The sequence below is a fragment of the Peromyscus leucopus genome, chromosome 4 (assembly GCF_004664715.2).
Source record: "Peromyscus leucopus breed LL Stock chromosome 4, UCI_PerLeu_2.1, whole genome shotgun sequence".
NCBI classification, from domain to species: Eukaryota; Metazoa; Chordata; class Mammalia; order Rodentia; family Cricetidae; genus Peromyscus; species Peromyscus leucopus.
The window spans coordinates 87265729-87286733 of record NC_051066.1 but is presented as its reverse complement, the minus strand read 5'-3'; the positions used below and the strand labels follow the sequence as shown (position 1 = coordinate 87286733).

The following is a 21005-nucleotide window of genomic DNA, read 5'->3' as shown; positions in this document are numbered from 1 at the left end:
GGCCTGCCCATGTAATCTCTGCAGTAGCGTAGACTTCTTGTGTGGATGACTTAGAATTTCCCTAAGGATCACAGAAGTGGAAAATGCTAGCCCCTCTTAAGAAACAGACCTGGAATTAGCCACATTGTCACTGTTATTTCCACCGCCCTCTACTGGTTAAAGTAAGTCACATGATGGCCCAGATTCACAGATGAATTTGGAGGTTGCTCAAGTCATGAACCAGGAAGTGTCACTCACTTGGGCCATCTTTAGACACTACTGTAGGTACATTAATCTTCAATCATTCTGTTTCTTTCGTGTTCTGTGTTCACTTCTATTTCTAGATGATGATAGTATAGGTTACTTTTCTTGTTGCTGTAAAAAGACTTGTCTTTTTTGGATCACAGTTTGAGGGTACAGTCCTTCATGGTGGGGAAGGTACAGCAGTGAGAGGTGGTCTAGCTGTGGTAGCAGGAAGGAGAGGCAACAGGTCACATTATATTCACAGACAACAGCAAATGCTGGTGATTCACTCACTTTCTCCTTTTTGTTCAGTCCAGGACCCAAACCCCATGGGATAGTGTCACCTACTTTCAGGGTGCATCATCAGTTAGACCTCTCTGGAAGCACCTTCACAGACAGGCCTAAAGGTGTCTCCTTGGGATACTAAGTCTTGTCAAGTTGACAATCAAGGTTAACTATCACACCAATTTTTATAAATACTTTATTTTCATTACATTTCCCCCTTATTTATTATGTAAGCAGTGTCCTCAACTATACACTAAGTTATCTTCTTGGAAAGAATCCAAGAAATGTAATCCTATCTTTGTGTCCCTTTCTTCTCCTGGTGAAATAGCATCATGTGAGAACTCCATCTTCCCTCCTGGAGAGAACACATGCTTCTCTGCTGTACTGAGTCTGCCATTGTCACCATGACGAAATGGGCTCTGGAGCCAGGCTGTCTAGGTTGAACTCATAACTGTTGTGCCATGTGACCTTCCTAGTGCTGTTTCTACACCAAAAAAAAAAAGAGTATTTGAATAATAACTGACAGTCCAGGAAAATAAATGAGTCCACATGTACAAAGATACCCAGAACATGGGCAACAGTCAATCCAGAAGCATGTTTGCTGTTCTGCTGTTTCTGGATCTGAAATCCAAGAGCTTGTGGGATGAGGTGCATTTATACTGGTGACGTGTAGAGGATACGGTGGATTAAAATTCCAAAGATGTACAAATACCTTGAAGGACAAAGCAGAATGTTTGGAGGCCCAGGTATCAGTAGTAGACTACATCTTGGTGATCACATTATTTTCTAGAGCCTTCCAAACAGACAGCAGAGTAGCTTCAATTCTGCTTCCCTGCCCACATGATCCATGAGCCAGCAGCAGCCACTGATTTCCTCATGGTGTGTCATACCTAATATCAGCCCCTTTGCCACCTTCCTATCATTGCTCTTCAGTGTTATCTTCTGTTTTCCAGGTGGGAGGGATAAGAAATAAGTTTTTACAAATAATTCTGGCCCTTTTGTCCTAGAAATAACAAAGTGTAAGTAGTATGAAGGCAATGACCTTTGACGAAAAACATTAAAAACATAGTTTGGAAACTAAAGTCCCAAAGATGTCACAAAGTAATTAGAGGCATCCTGCATGAATTAGATACCTAGACTGTGTATAAATGATTATTATTTATTTATTTGGCTAGAAAAGGTCTAGCTATTCTGACTTCTCATTTCCTGAGATTTCAATGGCATTTTCTGACCTCTCTAAATCTATCCCGTTAGTTGAGGTAATTGGATTGCTCCTTATCCCTGTTTGTGTTGATCTCTGGTTATATTTATGTATAACTTGATTGGTTAATGTTCCCATTGCCGGGACAAAACTCCCAATAGAGGCAATTCGGGAGAGAAAGGATTTATTTTGGCTCTATTTTGAGGATCCAGTCCATCGTGGTGGGAAGACGTGGCAGTGCGAGCATCTCCTGCAGTGGCAGAAGTACAAGGCTCGCTCAGATCCAGTCTCGGGAAGCAGGGAGGAATATTGGCATTCTACTGGCTTCTCTTTTTACCCAGTCCCATGTCCCAGCCCCTGCGATGTTTCCACCTGCATTCAGGATAGGCCCTTTCTCCCCAGTTAAACCTCTCTAGGAATGCCCCCAGCAGCAGTGTTTCCCCTGTGTCATTCTAAAGTTGATCATGTTGACAATGAAGACTAGCCATCACAACAGCCATGCTACCATGTCTAGTCTAAGATGAAGGTGAGTGTGTGGTGTACACCTGTAACCATAGCACCCGGGAGGATGAAGTAGGAGGACTGCCAGGAATTTGAGACCGCACTGGACTACATGGTGAGTTTCAGACCAGACTGGACTACATAAATGAGATCCTGTCTTTAAAAAAAGTTACAGTTATGTACCATGACCACCCACTGACCTGCTTAATACATGGTTTCAGCTACTTACAGTAAACTGTGATCCAAAAAAATTAAGTAAAAGTTCAATACATAAACAACATATAAATGTTAAATTATATGTTATTTTAAGTAGTAGGATGAAACCGTACACAAATCCTATCCTGTCCTATTTGGAACATGAATCACCCCTTTGTCCAATGTATTCACACAGTATACTCTACCCTCCTGCTAGTCACTTAGCCCTCTCAGTTATCACACTGACTGGCAAGACAGCACAGTACTCATATTCGAGTAATTCTTATTTTACTTAATAATGGCGTCCAAAGTGCAAGAGTACTGATACTGGAAACTCTGCAGTGCCAACGAGAAGACATAAAGTGTTGAAGTGACAATGTGACAGTTCTTAATGAGGGAAGAACAGAAAATCAGATGAGGAAGAGACATGAGCTGGTTTTACCATCACACCTTAGCCTGCAAAAGTCAAGGCCACAGTGTGTAATGAGCAGTGAAGATGGAAAAGGCCATCAAATTCATGCATGTCTAAGAGAAAGCATAGTGCATACAAGTTTGGTTCTATCCATGTTTTCAGGGACTCCCTGGGTATTCTGGAATGTGTCTCCCACAAATAAGCAGGTCTATTGTGTAAGAGAGTGACTAGAAGTAATAACAGAAAGAAGCAAGTTTGCTGGAAAGAAGAAAACATCTGTATACTGTAACAAGTGTGCAAAGAAACCTCTGAACTGTATCACTGTAACTATCAAAACACATTGCATCCACTAACCTTTAGGCCATGACATGAATATGCCCCTCACTACTAGTGACTGTTGGGAAACTGCCACATGTTGCCAGGTTGACCAATCTTCTAGAAAGTTCATTGTCCTTTCTACTTCTTGGTTCGGTTCTAAGCCTGGCAGTCCTAGTAGACAATTCCCATTCAGGCTTGGAACTAAACATGGTCTTCTCGGGACTCATGCATGGCTTATTGTTGTCAACTGTTTAACCTTAGAGAGTGACTCAGATCAGCTCAACTTTCAGAAAGGTAGGTGTAGTAGCCAAGGAGTGAGATTTACTTAGTATTGGCTGGGTAGGTGTAGTAGCCAAGGAGTGAGATTTACTTAGTACTGGCCGTACAACTAGTTACCTTAAAAATCCCAGTGTAGGGCTTAGAGACAAGGCTCAATGGTTAAGACCACTTGATGCTTTTCCAGAGGACCTGGGTTTGAGTCCCAGCACCCACATGGCAGCTCACGACCACGTTTCTCTAGTTTTAGGGCATCAGATGTTCTCTTCTGACCTCCTTGGTTGGGCACTAGGCATGCAAATGGTGTGTGTATATACATACATAATTTTGTGTGTGTGTGTGTGTGCGTGTATGTGTGTAGGTGTAGGCATTAAATCCCAGTATAAAGGGTTACTGCCATTACACAGGAAGGTTGATTTGTGACAGGTCCTGGGAGAAGGTACATTAGGCACAGACCTCTAGGTTATGAGTGTCTTCTCCTTTGTAGGTGCCTCTGGTGGTATTCAAAAGGGAGAAAGAAATTGCCAGGAAGCTGGAGTTTGATGGCCTTTATATCACCGAACAGCCATCTGAAGATGACATCAAGGGACAGTGGGACCGCTTGGTGATCAACACGCCGTAAGTGCCCTTCATTCCAATCCTACAGAAGCAAAAGTGTGTTATCACCATGAGCAAGTGACATGCTCTAATATACCAGGACATTTACGACCATGAAAATTGTAAGATAAATTATTGTAGTAAAGGTAGAGAAAGAGAAGTGAACATATAAGTAAAGGCAACCATGTTAAAACTTTAAGCTGTTTCAATTAAGGTATGTACATTAGATAGGCTCCTGATTTCAGGGGAATTACCACCTATTCGAAGATGATTAAGGAAACTAAGAGGCAGATCTATAAAGGTACAAGCAAACTAATCAGTCTCTAGGAAGGGAAGGCTTTGGGAGAGATAACATGAGCAATAAAAACCCAAGCTGCAGATTCCTGTCCATCTCCTCATACAAGGAGAAACAACAAAAGCAGTTTAAATGTATTTTTTTTTCATCTCTTGCCATTGAATTACAGACATTTTGGATAACATCAAGTAATTTAATACTTTGAGAAATGTTCTGTCTGATATCCAGGACATGCAAGTCTGGGACAATGTGATACAGTGTGAAAGAGCTAATAAAAAAGGCTGTTCTGTTTCTAGAACTTAACTGAGACACTGAGAACAATGCACTGCAGCTTTCCACGAAGGAGATGGGCCAAGCCATGCATTTGTGAGCAGGGAAAGCCATGAACAAGTAGAGGGACTGTTGTCAAAGCTGGTTGTTTTGTTTTTTTCACAGCAAGGGCATCATGGGATGGGGCACTTCTGACAATAGCGTCATTACTCACTTAACCACATACCATGCATAGATGCCTTTTCTCTTAAAACTTAATTATAAACTCAAATGTAAATGACACATAATGGAATATTTAGTTAATTTATGGAAAGAGTGTTATAATTCAACACATGTATATTATCAAGTGTGTATTATCAAATCAGGGTAATCAGCATTTCTGTATACTAAAATGTTATCACTTCTGGTCCTGGGAACCTTTATATTTTCTCTAGTTATTTTGAATTGATAATTAGTTGTTGTAGGCTCTATTTGTCCTATTTTGCTACATAGAATTACTGGGTTTTGGTGCCTATTATCTACTCTGAGTTTTCCCGTTTTTGTATTGTGAGGTACACACAAGGACTTCTAAAATATGCACATTCATTTTAATAGAGAGTAACAAACCACAGAGTTAAAACTAGAACATTGTTGCTAGCCTGAAAGCCCTGTTATCCTCGCAGTCATGTTCCCACAACCCCAGCTAACATATTCTGTAATATCCATTAGTGGTTCATGATATTGATCCGTAAGTAGTTATTAGTGCTATTACTTATGGAGTCATTATCTTGCTTTAACTTACATTTTAACCAGTTCCTTGTGCCTAAACACATTACTTCACTTTAAATATTCTGAACTCTATGTATATGGGATTGTCATATTACATGTTATACAGGTAGAGAATCTTTTATTCATCATTATGTGTTGTTTCTGATCCTCGGTGAACTCACTTATGTCGACAAGTTGTTCTTAAAACTGTAATATTTTCCATGTAAGCATATTTACAAGCAAGACTTGGTGCCTTCTCCTGACAGTAGATATTTCAGCTGATTCCAGTCCCCACTATTACAACCAGCACTACCATAAAATCCCTGTGTCTGTGCACAAGTGAAAGAGCGCTTCCCTCTGAAGGGACTTGGCTCAAGAGTAAGGTATGGGAAATGCTTGGTCCAGTATCATTATAAACTGCTAATCAAAGACTTTCTGCTTCTCTACATGTTTGCCAGCACTTGTTAGTGTCAGGTAATTTTGGTGATCTGGCAGCAGGAGTATAATCTCATTGTACATTCGCCAGTTACTAAAGAGGCTAAGGATTTAAGCATATTCTTTGTGCATTTCCTTCTGCAGGTTTGTTCTCTAGGCCTTAAAGAAAATAACCAAATAAAAATGTATGTTCTACCTTCAAGGAACTTCTTGATCTTAACCCCAGTAAAGGGGGGTGGAGACAAGACACTCAAAATACTGAGACCAAGATAAGATCATGTCCATGAAACAGTCTTAGACATGGCCCTTTAGCATTTATTGTGGAATATTCTACTCGGAACAAAATAGGACCAAGAAATCAAGATATATGCTGGAGAACATTTGTATACAAGAGGGAAGAAAGCTGGTCAAGGTGACCCACATGTATAATCCCAGTACTTAGAAGCAGAGAGGAAGATCACTTTAAGTTGGAACCTAGCTTTCTCTGTGTGGTGAGTTCTATGTCAGCCAGGGCTACATAATAAAACCCTACCTATAAAAGAGACAAAAATAAAGTAGGGAGTGAGGGTTATCAAGGAGGTAGAGGAAAGATGGCTTGATTTTTATTCTTGTATGTGATACATAAAAAAAAAATCAAGTAGCAATGCACACAGAAGAGGGTAAAAAGAATTTTTATCTTACAAACATATCTATTGGCAATTTATTCCATAATACCAGCAATTGTTTTTAATTGGCAATTAGATGATTAAGATGAATAAACAATTTTAACAGCTGTGAGAAAATATTTACCCTCAAGACTGCCACCCTTTTGGAAGAGGAAGGTCTTAACTTTCTTATCATGAACTAGTGGTCTTTGTAGAATTGGGGACTGCTGTGTGACTCAAACTCACAAAGAATGACTCAGATAGAGGAAAACAAAGTAAGAATGCACATAGCAAGGGTTAGTTCTGCTCCAATGGCAGCCCTATGGGAAACCCTTTTGGGAAGGGTCCGCTCATTCTGGCTAGAAGCAACACATTTTAAACATTTTTGCTAACATTCCCAAGGATGGCAGTTTTTTGTTTGTTTGGCTTTTTGTTTGTTTGTTTAATGAGAAGAAAAAACTTGGAATGGAACTAGAGAAAATTCCAGGCAGAGGCACGTAATATCTCTGAGGAGGCTGGGATGTCATAGAATAAGATGCCACCTCTAGAAGAGAGGGGTCTAAGTCCTGGAAGGAAGTGGGTACCACAGGAGTATATGGTGATGAAAAGTGAGTAGATGATCATGGTGTCAATAAAAACCCTGTCTAAATTAACCTAAATTACTTCTGGTTGGGAAATTGATGAAAGAGAGCTTGTCTATGTATCCCAGCACATCCCACACCATTCCATCTCCCCAGTCACTGACAGTCACAGAATGGGAAACATACATTTCCTTCTGGTTTTGGTTTCTAGTGTATACTGGGATCCAGGTAGATGGGCCAAGAAACAGCTGGATTTGTGCCCCTGAAGGAACAGCAGAAGGTGATACAGGAGGCCCACTGGGCCTGTGGTAATGAGACTTGTCCAGGAACATGACACCAGGGGAGTGGGGAAGGGAGTGTGCAAGGCAGGATTGTTTTTCAAAACAAAAACCAACAACATACATTTCTTGCTAGTGTGTCATCATGATTCTTAACCATAATTTTGAGAAAGAAACTTCAGCTTGGCTTTCCAAGTGCCTCCGAGTTGGTACAAAGCACTAGACCTGTAAGGCAGGAGCCCTGGGACGACTCTGAACATCAATCACAGCTTGACTTCTTCAGTGAGCAGGACAGAAATCAAGAGATCACACATCCAGACATTCAAACTGGAAGGTTTCTTGATGGGTTTGCCCTGAAGTTAATAATTAAGAACCTGTCCTTTTCATCTTCGTTTTCAGATCTTTTCCTCACAACTACTGGGACAAGTTTGTGAAGAGAAAGGTATGCCTTGTCTGGGGAGGGGTGCGGGTTGTGAGCTGTTTCCACTCTTCACGTACTAACCTGAGTAAACATGATGTCAGGCTTAAGATGGGGTCTGAGGAGAATCAGTGCGGAGGGTTTGCATAGACGACGGGCTTCCTGCTTTGCTCTCTTACTCACCTGATTTCAGCACAACCCATGCTGCTTTCTCCACATTAGGCTTTCCTTCCTCTCCAAAGAGACACTTACTTCAAAAGAAGTTTTCACTTACTTGCCATTGTTTCTTTAGTTTTCTCTAGGGGTAACTTTTCCTTTTCTGGACAGTTTTGAATGGTATCTTTGAAAAAGCTCAGGGCATAGCAAAACTCCCCAAAACTTCAGAGCTGGGGAAAGGTTGGGTGGCGGTGTAGAGCCACAACTCACCCTGTCGTTTCTCTGCTTTAGGTGATCAACAAGTATGGAGATCTCTACGGAGCGGAGCGCATCGCTGAACTCCTGGGTTTGGACAAAAATGCCCTGGACTTTAGCCCAGTAGAAGAGACCAAAGCAGAGGCGGCATCTCTGGTGTCATGGTACAGATCTGAGAAGTTCAAGTCCAAGTGGCTAAGATAAATTCTTTGTTTTCCATTCCTCTCCAGTGAGCTAGAGGGGAAAATATCAAATTCTTATGCCCCAAAGAGCCCAAAGACTAAGGTTTCCAGGTGCATGGCTCAAACCATTCTTTGTCTTATGGCCAATCAATTCTTATGCCCCAAAGAGCCCAAAGACTAAGGTTTCCAGGTACATGGTTCAAACCATTCTTTGTCTCTGAGAAATCTACATAACTTGAAAAAAAGTTGAAGCTGTGTTTCTGTTTTTAACCCTAAGAAATTATCCCCTTTACTAAGCATTTAACTAACATTGACATTTATAAGCTATGAAATTATTGTCCCTCTTTAGGCTAAGTTCCATCGACATGAAGTACCATATTTGGAAGCTGGGGGTGGTTTTCACGGACAATGTAAGTATAGTACCAGAAAAAAAACAAAAACAAGATCTTGTGTCGCAAGTCAGGGGATCTTGTTGGATGCCACAGGGAATAAGCAAGCCCTAAGTTTCTTAGGCAGTCTCCCTGGGTAATCATGGGTCAGGAGCCTGAGAGGTGCTGGGGAAAACTCTGCCTTGGGCAATAGTATAACATGAATGGGGCTCCTTTGTAAGATCTTGGGACAACTTACAGCACCCCAGTACCTATGCCCCTTTTCTTCATGTTGTTCCTCAAAATGAGGGGAATATAGTTTAACGAGCCCATTGTATCATGAATGCCTGAAAAATTGCCACCTTCCTCTCATTTTCACAGTCCTTTCTCTACCTTGCCTGGTATACAACCATGTCTGTCCTGGGCCACTACAACAACTTCTTCTTTGCTGCTCATCTGTTGGATATTGCAATGGGCTTTAAGACCTTGAGGACCATCCTGTCATCTGTAACTCACAATGGCAAACAGGTATTGGGTTTATACTTATTTGGAATAGAATGTATAGAAAAGAAAAAAAAAAAGTAGTATGCTGGTGTATGTCAGGAAGGAATTTGTCATAGTATGTAATGCTCCTTTCTTGGCCAAATACTTGAACTACTAGCAGTTTTTTTGTTTTTGTTTTTGTGTGTTTTTTTAAAAACAATATCCAACTGATGATGGAACATTGAAGTTAGGATCAACTAGGAGAATAAGGATGGGCTGAGCAGAATAATGAACATATCAGAATTACTTTGGGTACCTTTTATGGACCTACCTCTTCCTCCATGGCTCTTATTTAACCCCTGGGAGATATAGATAGATGATAGATAGATAGATAGATAGATAGATAGATAGATAGATCGATCAGACACTTCTGACGTGTCCCTAATAATCAATAAAGTTAATAGGTATACTTTTAATATACATTTACATATATTATGCATATATACATAATGTGCACATCTACATGGCCAACCAAAGAATTGACTTTGACCATATGTAAAAGACTGGATACTGCCGGGCAGTGGTGGCACACGCCTTTAATCCCAGCACTGGGGAGGCAGAGCCAGGCGGATGTCTGTGAGTTCGAGGCTAGCCTGGTCTCCAAAGCAAGTTTCAAGAAAGGCACAAAGCTACACAGAGAAGCCCTGTCTCGGAAGAAAAAAAAAAAAGACTGGATCAATGACTATGGTCATATTAAAAGCCTCTAATGGATTCTCCTTATTTGCCAATTCAAACTGCTCAGCATTTTCTTCTTCAATAAGTATAGTTAAATATGTATAAGACATACTCCATCATATTTCTAAACTTTTGTATGGGGCAGGGCAACAAGAAAGTTAAAATATGCCAAGTGTATGCCATGTTTTAGGTACTGAGTCTCACCTTATAAGGTAGATGTTAATCTCAAAAGAATTCAGGCTAAGAGGCTGTGTGGCCCCTAACACTACACAGCTGGTATGTGGCAGAGCTTTGGTCAACAATCCCTTTGCTTTCCTTTGGTAAGAGGACCAGTTCTCCCTCTCCTCTAAAGCACTTCCTAGGAGCTCTGAGGAATTCTCAAGATCTGAGGAATTTCATCCCTCAGGAGGCCAGAAATACATCAGTTTTGGTGCTTACCGTGGCATTTATGCCACTTCCTTTTGTACAGCTCCTCAAAAGCAAAAGATCTACACTGTTTATCTTCCAGTACCTAGTCCCTGCTGGAATGGGCCACAGAAGCAGGTCCTTGGGCTCCTCATTCATGCTGCTGAACCCCTGGCCTCCTTATATAGCACGGAAGTGAGCATGTCCTGCGACACCATGGTGGGCCTAAGCAGACTCCTTGGCTCAACCATTGTAGTATTTATAATAACTTCAAAGCTGCGGTGATTATGCAGATTGTGGCTGTGATATCATATAGCTGAGGGATAGCTACCAGTCTGAGGAAACTTCAGATTTTCTCAGTTGCAGCTTTAGAGTAGCAGCTTTGGAAAACAAGTAGCTCTATAAACACAATAGAACCCTCTCACTGCACCTTCACTTAGATTCACAGGTACATTCGCCCTTCACCTGTGTATAAAACCATACTCCAGGCACTAGTGTGGTGGAGATGCCTTAAGAAATTACTAGATTGGTGACTTAACTGATGGAAATCATTAACTTCAGGCTCTTGAGACCGGAAGTGGAATATGAAAGTGTTAACTGGATTGGTCTCCTCTGAGGTTTCTCTCCTTGCCCTTGTGCACAGTGATGCTCTGGCGCCATTACATACAACTGTCCGTCTGGGTGCATATGTTTTAAGTCACCAGGCTCTTAATCTCCTTTTATAATGACATGAATGAGATTGGGCTGGGGACTACCCACACAGCTTCCTTATAACTTAACCTCTAAACACTGTCCCCAAATAGTCACAGCCTGATGTACCTACTTACTAGTGGTTAGGACTCCACACATAAACCACAAGGAGGATACAGTTCAGTCCTGAACACTTCACCTATGAACTCCTTTCTCCTGATAAGCCTGGTCAGCCTGTTCTCCACCAGTAGTCAAAGCACATCACTGCCTTCCTTACTACTGGGGACCCCATGAGCCTTTCAGGGTTAAAATTCCACTCCTCTACATCTGTTTTCCTCATCCCTAGCTGGTTCTGACCGTTGGCCTCCTGGCTGTGGTCGTTTACCTCTATACTGTGGTGGCTTTCAACTTCTTCCGCAAGTTCTATAACAAAAGTGAGGATGACGACGAGCCGGATATGAAGTGTGACGACATGATGACAGTGAGTACCCACCAGCCACGGTCACAGGGTCTCTTTGGAAGAGATGAGCCACAGGCGTGGTTGGCAAAACAAACAGCTGTGGCATTTGAGCAGAAGAGACTAGGTGTCATCTGTCCAAAAGAGGGCAGTGTCCTGGGGAGATGGAGGTGATGGTAATGGGTGTCATCACACCCACCGTGGGAGACAAGGGGTACCAGCATTTCTCTCACTTTGGGATGAGGATTAGGCATGCTGTGAGTGAGCACATCTAAATTTCCTGGCAGTAAATCTTTGGTTCTCATCTCTGAAAACTGGGAGTGAAGTTCTAAGGATCAGACCCTTAGTTCAGCCACCCACTGAGCTTCTTTCAAAATAGCTACCAAAGGCTGAAGAGCCTGGCACAGCTGGGGTAACACACACCGTGGAGGTAGCAGCAGCATCTTCTAGGGTTTATCACAACCTAATTTCAGGGAAAGACATGCTAGGTAAAGGTCTGTGAGCATTTCTCTATAAAAGGTAATGCTTATTGCTAAAACTCCCCTTATGCTATCTTGGGACAAGGACTCTCACAGGACAGCAATGCCCGTCATCAGATCACCAGTGTAACCAGTACCTGGCTTCAGGCCGCTCCCTGCTCTGGATTTGCCTTTTCTCTGTGAGCCTAAGCCCTCTGGTGAGGTGAAGGATAAGGGTGCCCAGCTAAATGAGGCAGTGCTCGGATGAGTAGAAACACGTGCCAAACAAAGTCGATTGCAGGTTGAGTGTGTTGAATGGTCCTTATCCAAATTCTTGGGACCATAACAGCTTCAGATTGGGGGATATCTGCATATATGCTGTGTCTTAAAAAGTGGGGCCCAAATCTAAACATGGAATTCATCAGCTCCCTCTATATTTTAAACCCAAAGTCTGAGAGTAATTTTACAGTGTCTTTAGAATGCTTGTATTTTGACATGACCCATTACATGAGGTCAAGTGTTGAGTTTTTGACCAGAGGAGGTGTCATGACAGCATCTGACCAGTTTTATGTTTAAAAGCATTCTGATTTCAGGTTAGGGATGCTCAACCCATACTTAAGATTCTACAGAAATCCTTGACAATTATACAGGCAATAAAGAAGCAGAAAGAGCTTAAAAATCAGGCTGGCACTCTTGAAATTCAGTAAGACAAAATTGATAAAGACCTTAACAACCTTTTATTATATACATCATGATTCAAAGTAGGTTTTCAAAAATGTAAGAATCTTTCGATCCTGGTCAACAGCAAGCTGGGTGCCGTGGACAGTAGAGGCCAGCATCAATCACTGAAGAAGGTCCCTGCTCCCAGTTCAGGATTGTCATGGTTAGGTCTGTAGTGTGAAATGAGCATGCTCCTGGAGAGGCATGTACCTTTCACCTGAAGTGCCACCCCCATCTTCCCCAGTGCTACCTCTTCCACATGTATGTGGGAGTGAGAGCGGGTGGCGGCATTGGTGATGAAATTGAAGACCCCGCCGGTGACCCTTATGAAATGTATCGCATCGTCTTTGACATTACCTTCTTCTTCTTCGTCATTGTCATCCTGCTGGCCATCATTCAAGGTAGGGTTGTCAATTACAGTATGTAGGACCTGGATTAAATAAATCTAGTTTTGCTTTTCTACATCCATCAAGTGATGATTTTATAAAGAAGTTTTTTTTCCTAATTCATCTAACACGTCAATTTAACAATTGAGTACTTATTGTCTGTGAAGCCTTGTACATACAGAGCCAAAGAACCACCCAGACAATTCCAAGAAACTTGAGAACATGCACAGAGTACTCCTCACTCTAAATTACGTCTCCTGTGGCTTGCCTTACCTGTCTTTGTTCTCCCATACAGAGATGTGGGGAAGCAGGAGAGAAAGAAGCTATAAAAATATGACATGGTTACTGTTTTTTAGTCCATAAGAAAGTACTGATATTTTAGTCAACAGCTTGCTAGGAACTGAAGAAGGAAAGATGATGAATTTCGTTTGAGTCATGCTGAAATGTGGTACTGATATTTAAGTGTTGAGGGCTCAGAAGCAAATGAGGGAAGACACTGATCAAAGACAGAGAGAATACACCGATCGATCAAAATCTGAGGGATCAGGAGAAGGCGGCGGCGTTAAGGGAAGTAGTCGTCAGTGCTGAAGCACAGGAAGAGAAGTAATGAGAACTGATTAGCCTGGACCAAGTGCTTGAAAACACAGTTCTTTCCCCCTTTAATTTTGCTATAATTGACCAGCTCAGCTTGATAATTCACTTTTTTGACAAACCAAAATGGCCTCTGCCACTTCTCCCCAAGACCATGGTGCAGGTGAAGGTACTTTGTCTTTTGTATTTAAAAACCCAGGTCTGATTATTGATGCTTTCGGAGAGCTGAGAGACCAGCAGGAACAAGTACGTGAAGACATGGAGGTACTGTTCTTTCTACGTATTTCAACCCCACACAGGCTCCTCAGACCACAGACAGGGCTGTTAATTAGGGTCGTCCCTAAGCAAAACTACTAAAAGGTTTGCTTCCTGTGCCTGTTGTCCCACGTCCTCTGCACCAGTCTACCAGCCCTGGGCACTAATGCCCTGTGTGCTACACCCGCCCATGCCCGACACACTGCTGCCTCCTGTCGCATAACCGGAGGGAACAGCACCTTCAGCTAGGAAGGTGGGACTGTGAGTAACTGCCTGATAGCCAAAGCACTAAACGGGAAAGCAGCTTTCCATGTCCCCAATTCAGCTGGCTGTCAGCGTTTTTTCCTCTCTGTTGCTGTGCATTCTAATGCCCTTTCTATTTTCTTGTTTGTTTGTGTTTGTAGACCAAATGCTTCATCTGTGGCATTGGCAATGACTACTTTGACACAACCCCTCACGGTTTTGAAACACATACGCTGCAGGAGCACAACTTAGCCAATTACCTGTAAGTATCTTGGTTAAGGATGTCGTCTTTAGGGCAAAACAAAGCAACTCTGGCTCAAAGTTTAGTCTGCTCGTGTTGTTTCTCCCTTTCTGTTTGGAGAGGTAGCCATGATCAGTGAAGGCGCCTGCTATGAGCCAGAGTCATTCTCTCTGCTCTTCGTTGGAAACAACTGTGAACTCTTCCACACCTAGGCAGCCCAACCCATGTCTAAGCCCTATTCCTCTCAACAGCACCTATCTCCAGCAATTCTTTACATCTTTAGGAATGTCCACTTTTACCTCCAGCTGTTGTCCAGGCTTACTGCCCCCACCTTTTCCCTTTCTGTTCTCTGTGAACACCTTACTAAAAGGCCTTCTTTCCCCACCGTATCACAAGATTGCGTTGTATCATGCTGATGACCAGTTTTTAGACATTCTGTCTGCTCTGCCGCTTCCATTAAATTCTGTGAAAGTGGGATATTCTGGGGAATGTTTATAATGTTAGCAATGCAAATAATAAAAATATTTCACTTTTCCTAGAGTCAAGCATTTACTCAAGTTATTGGAACCTATTCAGTACCACTTATAGGGCATACCAATTACATGACCTGATTATTCAGACTCCAGAAAGTGTGATTCTCAAGGGGAAAGTGATCTACTTTCTGACCTTGCTCTTCCTGCATTTCATTCACATCTCACTCTTTGAGATAAAACAGGCCAAAGCTTGTGTTGAGTTTCTTTTTAAATAAACAACATCCTTTCCCTCGTATCATGAGTACTTACCATGGCCATTTCTCATTAAGTGGGCGCTAGTCAAGATACAGAAGTCAGCCCACAGCCCTGTGGCAGGCAGCACCAGGGAATGATAGACTAGAAGATGTTGGATATCTGAGTTGGGATCCCTTTCATGATACCCTGAACACTCTATGTGGTGATCTGCCGGCTAAAGAAATGTGCCAAGAAGAGAAGAATGTTTCACTGGCCCAGGGCTTCTGTATGATAGAAGTATGAAATTCTCAATCTTGGGAGAGAGAAAGAAGCCGTCACAGTTAGAGCCATTTCTGTATGCCAGGACATAAGATAAAAATAGTGCTACCCTGTAAGACTCGAGGTTTGGGGCTCTGCCACGTGCAAGGTGTTTTCTCGACCTTCTCTTCCTTTACTAGTGTCACATTTTCCTTTCCTAGAGGCACGAGACTGGTTTGTCTAGAAACCATCTCTGGAGTTGTATAGTATGAACCGAGAATAACAAAGAGACTCAAATCTTTGAAACAGATCATTTAGCACAAGTGAGACCACACCACCTTTCCCCAGTTTTCCACAATGAAAAACAAAGTGATACTTCTGGAAGGAGCATGAACTGAAAGTAAATCCTGTCCACATTTTTCATGACTCATCCCTGATGTGTGATTTCAAGTCAAATTTTTATTACATGATAAACTGGCCTATTGATAGTTTTGTGGTAAAGGGTCCTGCCCCCCCTCCCACACACACACCTTTTTTGTGGTAAGCAAGATAGCTTACAAGTGGGCTTAGCTCAAATTCTGGGGGATTAAGGAGGCTCTCCCTCATTGGCTTGGAGATGAGCATCGATCATCATTAGAAATGCTTCCTTGACTCTTAAAGGCTTCTTAGTTTTCAAACCGTATTTCCAGTTTCTCTTTGTAACCAGTGTCAGATAGTTTGAGTAAGAAGTACCTTGGGCTAGAAGGATGGCTCAGCTGTCAAGAGCACTTTTTGCTCTTGCAGAGGACCCGGGTTCAGTTCCCAGCACCCACCCAGGCAGCTTACAACTGCCTGTAACTCTAGTTCCAGAAGATCTGATGCTCTCTTCTGGACTCTGCTGGCTCTTGCAGGCACACAATAGAAATATTTTTTTGTTTGGTTTTAGTTTAGTTTTTTGGGGTGGGGTGGTTTTCAAGACAGGGTCTCTCTACGTGCCCCTGGCTTTTCTGAAACTTGGTCTGTAGACCAAGCTAGCCTCAAACTCAGAGGTTCACCTGCCTCTGTCTCCCGAGTGCTAGTATTAAAGATGAGCACCACCATGCACACTGTTTTTAATTAACAACCTCTACCCTTCCCCATTTGTTCTTTTTCCAGATTCTTTCTGATGTATTTGATTAACAAGGATGAAACAGAACACACGGGTCAGGTAAGAAACAAACTTTTTAACTAAGAACTAGATAGCAAAAGGAAGACAACACAAACCTAAGTCTTGAAATCTGAGTAGTACACTTCGGGATATCTGAGGCTATTAGTCTCTTAGATGCATTTTTTCCATCACCCTTTTTGTTACTTAAGAAGTGAGAATTTTATGGTGACTTCAGTCTATTCCCAAGTTCCCCTTGATAATCCTTCCCGACAAACACTGACATTTTCCAAACCATTGTGTTTACTGCTTCTGTATAAAATAGCTGGAGGTGGGAGGACAGTAGAGAGAGAAAGACAACGAAAAACGGAGTGGGTGGTTGCAACAAAGAGCAGGAGATTCAGAGTAAGACAGTGGGAGAGAGCATAAGAAAGAAGGCCTTGTATGTGGGTGACAACAGGATTGTGGAGGTGTGGTGAGAGCGCATGAGTGAGTAGCTGTGTCAGGTAATTCTGTGACTAACTATGAAAAGGAAAGGTGGAGAACACAGCAAGAAAAGCCTAGTTACTCAACATTCAAACGTCAATGGATAGGAAAACTTTATGGCGCAAACACTCGGGTTTCAGATCGGGCCTCAGGTAGCATGAAATGTCCCCTCAACCCGCATTCTTCTTTAGTCCTCCCGTTTACAATTGGCATGGGATTGAATAGCTAGAGGGGCAGAGGACAGGTTTTCCTCCTCCACTCCACCATGATGGAAAGACGTGACTTCTTGCTCACAAAACCAAGTGAGCTAGGGAGAGCATGAGATCCCATCGGTCTTCCTAAAGCAAATCACACAGAGCAAAAAATAAACTGATTTTAGCTTATTGTGGTTTTAACACGAAGTACCCTTTGCTTACACTGTTTCAGGAATCTTACGTGTGGAAGATGTACCAGGAAAGGTGCTGGGACTTCTTCCCAGCTGGCGACTGCTTTCGTAAGCAATACGAAGATCAGCTCGGATAAGTCTGAGTTCAAGACGAGCCATGATTCTGGACAGTCACCTTCTAATGGGACAGATCCTTTTTTTATACTTCTTTAAAAAAAAAATCTATATTTGGAAATTGATTTGGCATCTGTGCCCAATGGACAAAGGATGCAAACCGTCAAGGATTCCACCCAGCTGCTCACAGGGCTCCCAGTTCTAAGAACCCAGTCTAAGAGTTCAACTAGTTTCTTGGAATAGTTCAGAGAAATATGAAGTCTTGAACACCTAAATGCCATGCAAGAGGATGCCGGCCAGGGACCGATGGGGAGACCTACACAAAATTATGTTCAACTCATGTTAACTGCAACCTAATTTTTCCATGGTACTTGCTAGTGACTCTATCCAGAATCAGCTTGAAAAGCTTTAAGCAGCTAAAGAAATAGAAAACAAACACTTTGTCGAAACTGAAATATCGATTAAGTGCCTTAAAAAAAATCTCTTTAGATATAGCTATGCAAGTTTTTTATGTTTGTGTTCCAGAAGGACAACTCCATTAAACAGCTGTGCTGATATTCTGTCTTACTTTATGAAACTGCACCTGAAGGTTATTCACATCATTTCTTCACTAACAGCTTCTCAACTGCTGTTAGTTGAAGAAAGGCACTGTACTGAAATTTCAGAAAAATCTCAATCTTATACCAAACTTGAGTGATGCTTTAAGTCCCGTGTGAGTAGTGGAGCTGCCGTGTTTTAGGTCAATCTCCTCCAATAAAGTCAAGTGCCCACTGCAATAAAGTGACACATGCCAGTTCATGGTTTGGCTTCTCGTCATGGACCACTTCGGTCATTCCACAGAAACCTGACTGCTGGAGTCAGGGGCAGGAGACAAGCAGCCCACGGGCTTCATACCACAAGGAAATGTCCATCGACCAGAGGGTGTTTCTTTTGACCAGCTGCTGCCTCGTTCCTTGTGTATAGCCCTTAACTAGCTCCTGTTGTTCTGTAATATTGTCAGGAAGGAGACTGAAAACAGAGCTGGGACACCCCCGGGTCCTTAAGAAAATCTATTAGGTGACTAAGCCGGATAACAACAAAACAAAGCCCCAAGCAAGCCTCATACATGTATTCAGATGCCATCAAAAGCAGAGGTAGGCATTGGCTGCTGTAAGCGTAACAGTACATGTTAGCATGGGGTGTTCTGGTAAACTAGCCCACCCTTAGTTTGCTTCAGGCACATTTCCCTCCATCACCCCCTCCTCAGGAAATCATGCTGTCCAGCCAGTCTTCCAGCTCTTCCTCAGTGACATTTTTTGGATGTGCTCGTCTGTTCAGGTTCCACATTTTTCTCTCTGGTCATAGATGGTTTTTCAGGAACTACGGAAATAAAATCAACATTAGCCACTTCACATCAATTATAATGGTGAGGGTTAAGGCGTCCTGGGGGTTTGTTTGAGGATATACTTGCGCCCAAATTGCTACTTTCTCCACAACAAGCAAGAAATTCTCATGAATGTCACCCCTAAGATACAATCAATAGTATCTAAAAAAAAAATAAGCAAAGGTACAGATTTGCTCTTCTATTTATACTGGAGATGAACTTCACTGCTCACTGGTGTTGTGGAGTTTGTTCTAACACAAAGACCAACAGCACAGCTTAGTATCCTTTTCCTTTGGGGGCAATCCTGAAACATCATAATGATTCTCGAGTACTGTATATGACAGTTACCACATCAGAAGGGCTACGAGCTCACAAAATATTTACAAGAGGTAAACATTCTTTTGCTTTAAAAAAAAAAAAAACCCAAATCTGTTTCCAGCCTGTTCAGTCGATTAAAAGTCTTCTACTGAAAGGCTTTTACAGCAGTTCAATTTGCAGCTCTAAATTTAATACTGCAACTGGGCTGGTAGCCACTTTGGAAGCCTAAGATATATTGAGTAAGAGAAACTGTCAGAAAGGTCAAAGCAGGGAAGCTGTGATTTGCCCAGGGGAAGAGATGCCTGGGACATGGCTAAATCAATGTCAGACACACAGGGGCACGCATAGGTGAAAGGGTAGGGCTGTTCCCATAAAAACACCAGAACTGAGCAGATGAACGGGAAATGAAATGACAGCCATACCTGTTTCCTCCTGGGCCACCTGCCCCTCTCTTTCTGGTTCCTGGTCCTGAGATGTCTGGTCCAGACAGATTCTGTCTTCCTCTTTCACAGGTGCATCTAAATGCAGCAGCATGTCCAGTTCATCTTCCAGATGGTCTGCACGGACTGTGGTGGGAAGGGGCTTTCTGCAAACCCTCTAGAGGGTTTGGTCTTAAACTGTCTTTGCCAGAGACCTGGGACAACTACCCACAGCAGATCTGAGCTCGGAGATGGGCCCCCTTAACTGCATGCCCAGCTCCTTGCCGTCATCATTTCTCCTTGGTTTCACCTGTGGAAGTTCCAGAGGAATTGTGGTCTGAAAAAGAAGCATGATGTCAGAATTTAGTAGAATCCTCGTGTTTGCTTAAGCACAAGAAATTAAGGAAGCCATACAATTTTGTAGGTAGGAAGCTCAATTCAGACAGCCCACAAAGTATCTTCTGTTGGAGCCCCACTGCAGACCCCTTCCTGACCTGCCCAGGGTGAATGAAGAGACTATGTGGAAACATCACAGGGCTGGGACTCCCCTTTGCTCCCCTCTATTATGTGCTAACTAGCTCCGAGGTGGAATTAAAAGCCCACATCTTCCTAACCCTGGCCTGGAAGCTGACTCTACCACATGTCTATTTGAATTGATACTTAAGTCTATAATGAAGAATGGCCTATCTGTAAAAGTTACTAAGTAGTAATTAGCCAAGTAGACTTGGTCACTGTGCTTAGATGACGGGGCAGAATCATTTGCCAAGAAGAAAAGAATTCAACAGTCATTTGAATATAAAATGTCAAATGTGAAGAAAGTCAGATTATTTGGCTACATTTATAGAGCATTCAAAACCAGGTAAAACTATAGTAATCGAAGCCAGGGTAATGGCTGTCTTGTGGGCAGATGGGATTTAAGGTATGTGTGGTGGCCTCAGAGGAACTTGCAATACTTTGACTCTTGAATGCTGATTCCACAGTTACACACACTTATCCATACATTTGGACCTATCTGTGCTATGCTTCAAAAACTTCCCATATGACTGTGACAAGGTCTCAGCCAAGGTTGAGGAACCGTCTTTGGGCAAAGGCCACAGGAGTGGCAGAGGCCCACAATGCATAGGCTAGAAAGTGTGCCCTACAGCAACTGATCCCTATTCTTAAAGACCCAAATTGCTAGTAACTCCTCAGAAATTTACTTCAGTATGGCCTTATAAGCATGAACTAGACCAATGTCCAGCATGGCAGTGTATAAAGCGAAACCAGGGCGTGGTCCTCTAGGCTAATCATACAACCACTTCATAGATCTCTGTGACATAGATCTCTGTGAGAACCTGGAAGTTATTTTCCTTATTTTTCAACCTCCTAGGGGATAATAATGAGTGCAGTTGAGAACAGACCTGAAGTTTATGGATATGAGTGTGTGTGTATGTGTGTGTGTGTGTGTGTGTGTGTGTGTGTGTTGTGTGCTGTCCTGAGCTAGGGTCTCTCACCTGTTCCCAGGTGACAACTTTCTTAAGATGGCTTACCTA

General features: G+C 42.5%; 2 protein-coding genes across 2 annotated transcripts in view; one reads left to right on the top strand and one right to left on the bottom strand.

Annotated features, from left to right (window-relative positions):
* Positions 1–17930, top strand: part of Ryr3 (ryanodine receptor 3) — a gene marked incomplete at its 5' end in the record, with an annotated part of 626824 nt that extends 608894 nt beyond the window's left edge. The window contains 11 exon segments of the mRNA XM_037205092.1: positions 3898–4028; positions 7657–7699; positions 8123–8250; positions 8618–8678; positions 9018–9164; positions 11296–11430; positions 12829–12985; positions 13761–13825; positions 14221–14321; positions 16400–16451; positions 17301–17930. Of these exon segments, the coding sequence (XP_037060987.1) occupies positions 3898–4028; positions 7657–7699; positions 8123–8250; positions 8618–8678; positions 9018–9164; positions 11296–11430; positions 12829–12985; positions 13761–13825; positions 14221–14321; positions 16400–16451; positions 17301–17396 (1116 nt within the window).
* A 685-nt stretch (positions 17931–18615) lies between these two features.
* The window catches only part of Aven (apoptosis and caspase activation inhibitor), a 137505-nt gene continuing 135115 nt past the window's right edge, over positions 18616–21005 (bottom strand). Inside the window, 5 exon segments of the mRNA XM_037205088.1 lie at positions 18616–18669; positions 18671–18732; positions 19477–19631; positions 19633–19684; positions 19687–19810. Of these exon segments, the coding sequence (XP_037060983.1) occupies positions 18616–18669; positions 18671–18732; positions 19477–19631; positions 19633–19684; positions 19687–19810 (447 nt within the window).